The following is an 11270-nucleotide window of genomic DNA, read 5'->3' as shown; positions in this document are numbered from 1 at the left end:
ACAGGAGGATGGAGGACGCTGTGATCGGAGCTGTGTTTTTGTTGTGTCTCGCGGGTTTCACAATAATGGACATGGAAAAGTAGACGTATACCTAAAGCGACTGAAAGAACATAAAGGAGGACTAAGAATCTCCAACGACAACTGGCAGTGCTACATTTGCTACAAGTGCCTGCACTTCAGCGTCCGTCCATCTATCGCTGTTCTCCATACTTGCAAAATAAGTTGACACAATGTTTACAGTATGTTTACACGGCGTTTTAAATCATGGCGAGTGAGGGGGTTGTCATACGCGTTTGGTCAATCACTGTCTACTTGCATCACGATTAGTACCAGTTGTGCTGGTTAGACCCTGCTCCGGAGTAGGAGCTAATTTGGTTCTCGAAAAAGGCAGTCCGGTACTAAAATCGCACCCAGTTCCGGCAGTGCGAAAATGCCAAAAAGTGGGTAGTTCCACAATTAGTTCTGGTACTATGAAAAGGTTCCCGCGGTGCGAAAGGCCCTTTTGAAGCTAAAGGCCTCTTGGGGCCAATTTTAAAATATTTTTACTAACTTATAATTTAGTTTATTTTTAAATGAACATTTTCTTACCTCTAACTTTTGGAATTAATTATTATTTTTTGGTCGCTGTGCCTTTAAGAGTCCTAGGTAATGCCATATTTGCATGTAAAATGAAGTTCAATTTACTGTGAGCTGATGTTTTTATATTTTAACTGGTCATCTCATCATCATTCAGTAATAGCCCATTTAAAAAGCATAACTGTATTGTGCATTGTACAAACAATTTACAAACTGTTAAGATTAGATTGAAATGATCAAGGGTCTTGTATAAAATAAACTTCAGCCACTAGTTTTAAATATTGGGATCCTTCAGAAGGATATGCAGAGCAGAAGACATGATATGACTTTTGAATGGAGGCAGTGAGCATGTCATACAGTATGTGCTGCTGTGGCTTTATGGCTTGAGCTTGTGCATGGTCCGTCTCTCGAGGTTTCGTTCACTTGTCACATGTTGATTGACGTTAAGTAGTAACCTCTGCAGAATTTCAGCTGAGGAAGCAAGCATAGAAATCCAGTTTTGCAACATAAAAAAAGTTTGTGTGGTTAATTGAAAAAGTCCTAATTTGAGATGTCCAGGGGCCTCATAACGTTGCATAACGCTGTTTTCCACGCACTTATCTGGATTTATCAAAAATAAACTTGGCGTAAATATGTGCACACCATACGGATGCTCTTGACTGTGCGTACGCACTCTTTTTCCTGGAGTGAGAAAAGTAATGAAGTAAACAAGGATTTTAAAACTCTGTTTTCATTTCTATATACACATTTACATTAAATATTCCACTCTCAATAATGGAGATAAGCACTGAAATTACATAGTCATTACGCAGAAGTTAAACCAAAATTATATGAATTTAGACATATTTGTAGTTGATGCGCTTAATCACTTTTCCTGTGGCATGCAATGTTTTAATGACAGTGAGGAGTGCTATAATAATTCATATTTAAACTAAACTGCAGATCTTATGTTATGAGAATTTTTTTAGTGAGAACAATTTCAATGATGCACACTTACTTCGATATTATGGGGGACATTGCTGGATTCGGTGGACAAACGGTCCATTGTCCGGTTTGAATAATAGCTACTGTACAACCGCAGCTGCACAGAGGTGTTGATGTCATGTGAAGGCATCTCCACAACATTATGAAAAATATCACTGTATTTGAAGGATACAACTTGAAAAGAAAAAGAAAAAAAAATGGTAAGTTTCCTTTTTAAAATACTTTGTCAGTGTTGCGCCGAGTCAGACAATTGTATTTACACTGCAATAAATATAGGCTTATCTGTTTCCACTAAAAATAGCTAAAAGATGTTCACCTTTTCAGCAAAACTGCATAAATTTTATTTGATTTGAATTGTTTAAAACAATTGAAATACTATTTGGCCAGTGGAAAAGAATGAGGTCAAGTATATTCTAAAATAGGCTATTTATCTGAGAACTAAACGGTTTTGTTTTTATGGATATTTTGATATATTCTAAAACATTCTGGATGATTTTGGCAATAAAGATTAATGTGGCACAAATGGAATTTAGTCCGTATCTCATTTCCTTAACGTTTTGTACCTTTGACGGTGTTAAACATGGTGTCACGTGGATGGGAATATGTATGGAAATGATATTTAGATGAGGTTTTGCTTTGTAAATCTAGGCGTTTTAGACTTCATATATGGTTATTTCGGGGAGGAGACAGGGTGGAGATGCACGTACGCACAATCTTCTCCTGACTGGGACTTACAAAGGGATTTTTGCGCAGGTTCTGGTGTACACATGGTTTTATAAATCTGAAAACTTTCTAGCTTTTCTAGCTTTTGTGCGTACGTACACGTTTAGGATGAAATCTATGGAGAGTTTTATACATGAGGCCCCAGGTCTTCTTTTACCTTATTACAGAAAAAAAGAGGTGCTGCTTTATTTTAATTTTTTTGTATTTATTGGCTATTTGTGTGACTTTGTCACGTCCAGAAAGAAACCGATAGACTATAATATTTGTCAAAATTTTGTCAAGCTTGGTACACCTACTTTTTCTTGTTAGATGAGATTGTGACCTCTAGACTGTTGTAAGGCAAGTGGAAATGTAGGCTAAGTTGTCAGTAATTTGATTATATTTTCATACTACTTATTTTGAATAATTTCAAACATTAAGTGCATTAGAAATTTAAACAGGAATGTATTGGTAAATTGCAGTCAAATAAAAAAAAAACATTATTAAAAAAATCATATTATAATGCCCCTGTAAAAAATGTATGTCAGAGAAACATCTCGCCATTTAAGGCATTGCATTACTCAACACAGGAGTTAGATTAACAGAGGTGATATAACAAAACCAGTAGCAAAACAAATGAAGGTGGTAAATGAAGTCAAACAGTGACATGTGAGATTGTGTGGATGGGATTCTCAGTTGTATCTTGACCTGTTGGGTCGATATTTGGTCAGGCACGTTGGTCTGATGAGGTCTCAGTGGTCTGGCTAGACTAACCTTAAATAAAATTGACACTCTGATCTTCTCTGGTGCATCTGCAAATAACAGTGTGTTTGATGAAGTTGTTTTCTGCTCCTGTGTTTGTCATCTGTATCCAGACAGCTGTAAAATGCCACAGAGGAAACCACTGTTTTTCAACCCCTGCTGCAAGAAACTCAGTGAGAGCTGCATATCACAATACAACAGACACACACATAAAAAAGGGCATGAAAGTACAAAGCAAACAAACAGTAAAGTGCAAACAGCCCACAAGCCTCTGCAAGAGGAAGTTGATAGTGTAACACGGTCTTACATTCTGTTTCATTATTCTTCTCTTTCTCGTTACTGTAATATGTGTGTGCGTACTGAATTTTGGAGGCCTTGTTCAAGAAAGGTCACTGCAGTTACAGCCGTGCAGAAACATCTTGTGTGTGTGCTTGTGCTTATAAGTGTGATGTTTGAGTGTGTGTGTGTGTGTGTGTGTGTGTGTGTGTATTTAAGGGAAATACTTACAGGGTTAGTTCACCCAAAACAGAAGTGACGCACGCGGAAGCGCAGGGGAGAGATCAAAACAAAATAACGGTCACTAATTAGAAGTACAAAACGAGGATTTGAAAAAGAAGCATGTCGGAGGATTTCGATATAAGCCAAGAGGAGACTGGTTTTCCTTTGCTAAAGTAAGGAAACTTTGCTTCCTTTGCTCCTGTTAATAAACGTTGGTTTTCACGAGACTCACTGGCGCATGCGCAGCGCTGAACTCATACGTCATCAGCCTGTACAACTGTTGGCGCAAGCTACGTTAAAGTGATTATTATGTTTTGAATATGGATATTTTTCTTACAAAAATGCATCAATTCGCTACAGGAGGCCTTTGTTCACCTCCCGGAGCCGTGTGAGACACTTTTTTTTATGGATGGGCGCTTTTTATTTAACTTCTTTTGGACTGATGCATGCAACACCTGCTGAGTGGCATGAAACTGCTTGAAAGATCAAAGACAATTTTTAATATAACTCCGACTGGATTCGTCTGAAAGAAGAAAGCCATGTACACCTAGGATGACTTGAGGGTGAGTAATTTATGGACTAATTTTCATTTTTGGGTGAACTAACCCTTTAAGTAACAACTGTTCTCGGAGCTCTAGACCAAATAGACTGGTGACTGGACAGGCCACACGCTGCATGTTTGATGTTACCTTGTGTTTTAGCCTGCTGATCTTGGCTGATCATAGTGATTTTGACTAGGGAGAGTTCAGTGAAATGGTCCTAAGTATTTTCTGTGTTATTTTATGTTTACAGATGTAAATAGAACGTGTAATGTTTTCCTTTTGTCTGGTCTGTAATTCTTTAAATAAATGATAGTAGATTGGAATTGATGGATGGATTTATAGATTGATTGTTTCAGTGATTTATGCATTGTTTCCTGTTTACATGCTTTGAGCGATTTCTTCCTTCATTCCAGTTGATTCTGATTAGTTGATTTAATTCTCTTTTTTGCACTTTTAAAAAAGAAATAGAGAAATGCACTTTGTTTAACATGTTCTGTCCTCAGCAGCCTGTTGACGAATTTCATTTCGAATTTCAAATACGTATTATTAAAATAATGTGTGGTTTAATAAGTAAGTCATTAGTTCAGTTACTCTTTACCATTAGTGTTTGGAACTGGTTCGGAATAAAAATCGGTTCTCTGTTCCCAACCTTAATGGCACATCCACACCAAGATGAATGTTTGGTGTAAAAATTTGTTACGATAAATAGTTTAATTTAAATGCATCTATTCATTTTTTATTTATTTATTTATTTATTACAAAAAGCTGTTCTAACCTGTTTTTAATTGCTTTGCAAGAAAACTGGCCAACCAATAAGATTCACCCTTTTGGTTACATCCTACGAATTGAACAGACTTTTTTTGCTAAGCGACGGAAATGCAAAGTTGAACTTGGTGCTTTTCTAAAAAGGCGTAACATATTGCATGTGGAAATCTCACCAAATTTTCATGCAGAACATTTGTGTTTGTGTGAACGCCTTAACTCTAATAGTGTTTTATGCGAGTTGCAAAATTAATTGCATTTGCTTTGCTTGTTTATAAAAAAATTTAATTAATCTTTGTCATGTTGAATCATTTTACCAACAGTAAATATTTTTGGTTAGCAGCAAGTTCTAAGCACACACTGCTTAAAAACGCACACAAGAAAGCATGCGCTTTTGAAGAAATCTAACGCGTTTGAAGCGGCTTTCGACTTTTTCCTAGTTCTCTTGCTAGATTTTGTGTGTGTGTGTGTGTGTGTGTGTGTGTGCGCGCGCATGTTTGGGTTTGATGTGGAAAAACTGTGTGTAGCAGTAGATCCGTGTGTGCTGATAATTCTCTGTGTGTATAGGTGTGCATATGTAAAGTGCGTGTATTTGAAAGAGGGGGAAATTGTCATGACTTCAGTTCTTCTGAAGCCAGTTTGTCTCAGTTTTTGAGCTGATGTGCCCTTTAGCGTACAATGATTGGCTTCAGAGTATTTTAGTGTCCATCATTTTTTGGGAATGTGAGGTCAAAGCTGAGTCACTCCCTGTCATTCATTTCCTCTTTTAGATTACATCGTCTGTGTGTCTCACACTCGTGATTCTCTCACGGTCTGTTTCGCTTTTGTCCTGTTCCCCGTCTTTTTGTATCTGGGGTGTGCGAGTAGTATGTGTTTGTTTGTGTATTGCCTGTCTGTTGCTGATAGACATCAAAGAGGTCCATCGAAAAGGAAGTAATGCGTGTATGACAGTGCCACACCCTTTTTTGTGCTGTGACATTTTCCTTTGTGCTTTCCTGTCTGATCCCTTGTTTCCTGAACTGTCTGTCCTTCCCCCTCTCCTTTACCACTCCTTTCCCTTTCCCCTCACTCTCACAGGACCCAAGGAATGACAGCAAATCCCAGGGAACAGGAAATGACTACAGACTGTCTGAACTTTGTTCCGATCAGAATTAATACAGTGCCATTAGGACACACTTGCTATGTTTAACTACTCCTCTCAGTCGTTTTTCAAAACTATTGTAGAATTTCAAATGCTAAATTTCTTTTCTACATCATACCAAACCAGAGCACTTTTCAGCACTGTTCAGCTATGGATGTGCGATATATTTTGTCTACAATAATATCATAATTGTTACTTTCAGTTTGCAAAAAAAAAAAAAAAAGATGATTTGGCCTATTGGAATGAAGTGAGAATACCCTCAGAACTGAAAATATGGGGTCAAAAATACCCCTTAAGGGTTTTTGTCTTATATAATATAAGAAGTATAACACAATAAGTGTTTTTTTTTTCCTGAATATCAGCACAATTGCAAATACTAACGTACAGACACACAGGCTATTACACGCAAATATTGTAGAGACTAGATATGGTCAGTTTTGGCTCTGGTTCGCAAATAGAAATAGTTGCAAACAAAGTTGTAGCAGAACCATTGCACGTGAGATTCTTCTTTGTCCTCATTATATATAGAGTGACCTTCATTTACTGTTGATTCTGGAGGTCTGGTAAAAAAAAATCTACTTTTTGGATGTGTAATATCTAGAGATTGACCGATATATCGATTTACCTATATTTTTCCCGATATTTAAGCATTTTACCATAATCGGATATCGGCTGTCTATGCTCATCGTTTGTCTCGTGAAGTTGGAGTCACGTAGATAATCCGTCAAGATCCTTTCCCAATAAAGACGTAACTTTGCATGAGTTAAATAATACAGCCATGAAATGAGCGCATGTTGGAAATAAAAGCGCTGAATTAAATTTTCTCTCTGTTGTATATTTGCTCATCATTAGTCTCGTGAAGCCGCTTTCATATTGCTGGTCCCTCACCGGGTTGATGCTCAGGAAATGCTCCAGCACGGCCACTGCATGTAACTTTTAACAAGATTCCCTTGTTTAAAACACCCTAAATTGTATTAACATTTAATATATATAACCATTATTTCGCTAATAAATATCTAAATAAATACAACTCTATGGAAATTAATTATTTATTATCTCCGCGAGCGATCGCAGTTTGAGTATAGTTATGTGTAACTGCATAGATAAACCACGCTGTCAGCAGGCATTTCATAATCTGGAAGGACAAAAACATTATTAATAATTCTGTTATAACATTCCAGTTGAAAAATTCAATAAAATACGATGTTTTGTTTATTATATTCCAATATTCCAGAGAATATTATTCAGTGAATTAACATTATCCAGTGAATTATTCTTGACTCTGTAGCTATTAAACAGCTTATAAACCTACTAAAACTGTAGTTTAAAATGAAGTTGATATGACTCCTGTCCTTTATTTATTTTCTCCATTTGAAAACATTAGACATTCTCCATTTATTTTGCTTATTGTTAATATTAGTGTTGTTGCTGTTGATGTTTTTTTATAAATAAAATGTTTTTTTTATTGTTGTAATATGAAGATTAAATTTAACATGAAAGACTGCTAATTTTCAACACTTAAAAAAAAAAAGATGACTGAAAAGATGAAAAACCAAAGTGAAGTATGTTCTTACTTCACTCAGTCATTTATTTACTTTATAACAGTAAATAAATATCGGTTCTGCATATCGGTTATTGGGCACATAAACATGCAAATAATTGGTATCGGTTATAAAAAAAATCAATATCAGTCGATCACTAGTAATATCATTGTTATGTTCATGTTTATTAATGTTTGTTCATTAATGCATAACACATTTGCATTCAGTGTCATTTGCAGGTAAACATTTTTTTTCTGTTTTTAGTGTTCAAGTGTTTAAATAACCTCAAATCACAAACCCACTGTAGTTCTTACATTAAGCCCAGTTTGGGAAACCTTTGATTTAATGTAGTTTTTAATGCAGTTTATGATGTTAATATTGAAAAATGGAATATTTTCTTTCTCTTTGCTTTATATCAATATGGTACATTTAATTGTCAGTTTAAAACAGGAAATCATGGTGTACTACATTCATATCAGTGTCAGTTGCATTGCTTCACTGCCATTCACAAATTTTCTCTCGTGGTTTCATGGGATAGTAAAGTGTCCATTGGTTGTGCACTTCAGAATCTCACTGGAAGTCATAGGTTATCCAGGTACATTTTGCCTATGATGAATTCAGACTACTCTCTTCACATAGCAGAATAATCTGCTTTATATTGGGGAAGTATGTAGATGCAGCTAATGACTCACATATTAAGTGAATTGCCACCACCTACTGTTTATTTAGTTTTAAAGTAACATTTCATTTTTTTCAAGTCAAACACACACACGCATTCCACACACAAACAAAAAAAATCTAATTATCATTATTGTCGAAATCCCAGAAATCCTACAAATTGTTTGTCAGTATTGCACAGTGCCATGTTCAGCACAATAACTCGCTGAAACACACATGCACACACCTTATCTGAGAGTCGCAGGTGTGCAGACCGAACAGTTGGGCTTTGGCCGGGTTACGTTATACTTCACCAAATTTAATAACTTTATGAAGCACCTAACAATCCCTCAGGGCCTAACACACAAGCCTAATAAGGCTAATGTCAGGCCGTCTGGATTACAGCGCATGAACTTGTTTAGCATGTTGAGGTGCACAAGCACACACAGACTGTAATGTGGTACATGGAGGAGGAGTTTTTGAGGGCCGAACATTTGGTCTCAGGAACCAGATGGTGTAAATGGGTGGGGGGTGGCAGGAAGGGCCTCCCCCTCTCCCCCTCAGGATACTTGCCGCCACAGTAAACCAGATCCCACTCTACTTCTCAGTGACGATTTGGTTAAACGTGACTCTTCGCTTTGGCCTTGTTTGGATAAAAACGACTTTTCTGTTTGGAAATGTATAAGTGTATATTGGTCTAAAACAGGCTTTAGGTGTTTGAATGGCTGTTGCAGGCACTTTTCTGTGTCCCCTGATGGTTAACACATAATGTTGGACCACTGGAGTTTAAGTGATTAGGATGGAGAGGTCGTCCCCACAGCATCGAAAGGGTCACGGTGAGTTTTAACCTCACTTTAATCTTCAGTGCATCTGGCTGTGGTCTCCATAATAAGTGCCTCTGAGTTGTTGGCTAGTTTTCTGTAGCTGTGTGATTTAATTCAGAAATGTGAAGAGTGATTTAAATTATTCATATTGATGTGCGTTAGATCCTGTATATCAGGGTTTTTCGAACATTGCTGCCACAAATCACCAAATATGATGACCTCCTTGCAATCAACCCCCTTCTGAGAATATTCAGTGAAAAAAATAAGTAAATAGGAGTAAAACATAATGAAACCATATGGTACTAATGTCAGGTATATATGTGTTCTTTCTAATTTCTTCCACAGACCCCATAGCACAGATTTTATGAATCTCCAAATGTGATGGTCCCCTTGCCAGGGGCCCTGCATAAAGACAGCTATATGTTTTCAAGTATAAGTTTCAAGTCAAGTAAAAGTATAAAAAAATTTGTGAAATATTTCCTAGAGAATATTTAGTTTCTGTCTTACATAAAATGTGTTTTTTTTCTACCCACCATCAAAGTAATTTTAGATGTATAAACATGAAGAGAAACATAAATTGTTTGGTGTAGGATAAAATAATTTTCATGATGAGTCTTTAGAAGAAACGGTAATAACAAATTCGGTAGATTTTACATTTATTTTTTATGCATATTTATTATTTTATTTATGCACTATTTTTCTCTGGACCTTCCCATGGACCCTATAGTCCCCTTTGTGGCCCCTGGAGGTCCCCGGACCCCATTTTGAAAACCCCTGCTGTGGATGGACACTGCAATCTCAAGATATACAGCACATTTCAAACATATAAGACTGAATGTGTGTACATACTTGAGTGTGGATTGAGACTAATGTGTTTAATAGCTGGCTGCTGATCTAGCTGGTACAGAAGCGCAGCGCTGCTTATGACACGAAGGGTTTAGTGATAATTTGACCTTTGAACCCTGAAACTAATGTCAGTCAGTGAGGAATGTTAATCATACATTTGTTTGTTTGTTGGGTGAAAGAGAGGAAAAGTGTAAGAGTTGAAAGAGAGGCATAAACAGGATTGGTAGAAGAAGAGAAGGAGAAGTGTAATTGGGGTAAGTGGAGGTAGACTGTGGGATTGTGGGTAGAAGCCAAAGAACCGCTAAGAACAATGAGCTGTATTCAGCCAAACACACACACAGCTAGAGCACAGAAAACATTTCCTTCCCCACACACACACTTCACATATGCTATTTATTCATACAGCAGATGCTTCTATCTAAAGGCTTTTTACTACATAGATCTGAACATCTTAAATGGAATGATTTGAGATCAAAACAAAGCTGGGAACATGTTAAATGATAGTTCACCTTAAAATGAAAATTCTGTCATCTGCTCACCCTCATGTTACTCCAAACCTGTATGACTTTCTTCTTCTTTAGAGAACAAAAGAAGATATTTTGAAGAAGATTGGTAATCAAGTAGCTTTGGTTATCATTGACATCCATTGAATTGGGGAAAAAAAAACCACTGAAACATTTCTCAAAATATCTTCTTGCACATTGCACAGAAGAAAATGTCATACAGGATTCGAATGACATGAGGTGAATAAATTACAGAATTTTTAGGGTGTACTGTTCCTTTAACAGCATGAGTGGGCGTGATCGGTTTCTCTTTAAACAGATGTGTAAATTCATGAAGAATCTGTCATGTACTGTACTGTCATGTACCATAAATATCCATAACTCCAGAGCAGCTTGTTCACAAATGCACTTTTATTCTTCAGGAACATAGTGATACTCTGTGGAAAGGGTGGAGACTCTTCAGAAGCTCCTCTGAAGAACACAGGCACTCTTCAGAAATGCACAGACACTCTTCGAAATGCAGTCTTTTGCAACACTGAGACTTTTCAGAAACAGAGGCTCCTTAGTCCGTTTCTCAACAGTCACAGTGTTATCCTGATTAGCCTCTGGATATGTCTGTGACCTTTCACTTTCATCAGTGATACAAAGATATCATAGAATTATCAAAAATGTACCCTAGCACATTGAGAAATATACCAGAAGACCTCTTGAAATAGTCAATGGAGTGGCCTCGTTTGCTTTCAACCTAAACCACTTCAGAAACACTGAAGACACAAAAAGGCTTTGTTAAGGATCCAATCAGTAGAATTTGACTTTTGTTCACTTGGAAGTTGATGCAGATTTAAAAGATGCAAATATTGAAGAAGTGTGGACTGTGGACTTATGACAGCACAAAATTTGAAGGTCATTTCTTCTTCTTTTTTTTTTTTTTT

The 11270-nt window shown here is 36.7% G+C and overlaps 1 protein-coding gene across 3 annotated transcripts in view; it reads left to right on the top strand.

Moving 5' to 3' along the window:
• Positions 1–11270, top strand: part of stard8 (StAR related lipid transfer domain containing 8) — a 54962-nt gene that overhangs the window by 2069 nt on the left and 41623 nt on the right. Inside the window, exon 1 of one of the 3 annotated variants that reach the window (XM_016502766.1) lies at positions 8894–9001. The exons of the other annotated variants lie outside the window; for them this stretch is intronic. Within the exon in view, the coding sequence (XP_016358252.1) occupies positions 8965–9001 (37 nt within the window). The 5' untranslated portion in view covers positions 8894–8964. Of the gene's footprint in view, positions 1–8893; positions 9002–11270 lie in introns of those variants that run through there. 3 annotated transcript variants of the gene reach the window in all.

This window comes from Sinocyclocheilus anshuiensis, unplaced genomic scaffold, assembly GCF_001515605.1.
Source record: "Sinocyclocheilus anshuiensis isolate Anshui unplaced genomic scaffold, SAMN03320099.WGS_v1.1 scaffold438, whole genome shotgun sequence".
Classification (NCBI taxonomy): domain Eukaryota; kingdom Metazoa; phylum Chordata; class Actinopteri; order Cypriniformes; family Cyprinidae; genus Sinocyclocheilus; species Sinocyclocheilus anshuiensis.
This window is presented reverse-complemented; position numbering and strand designations above follow the sequence as displayed.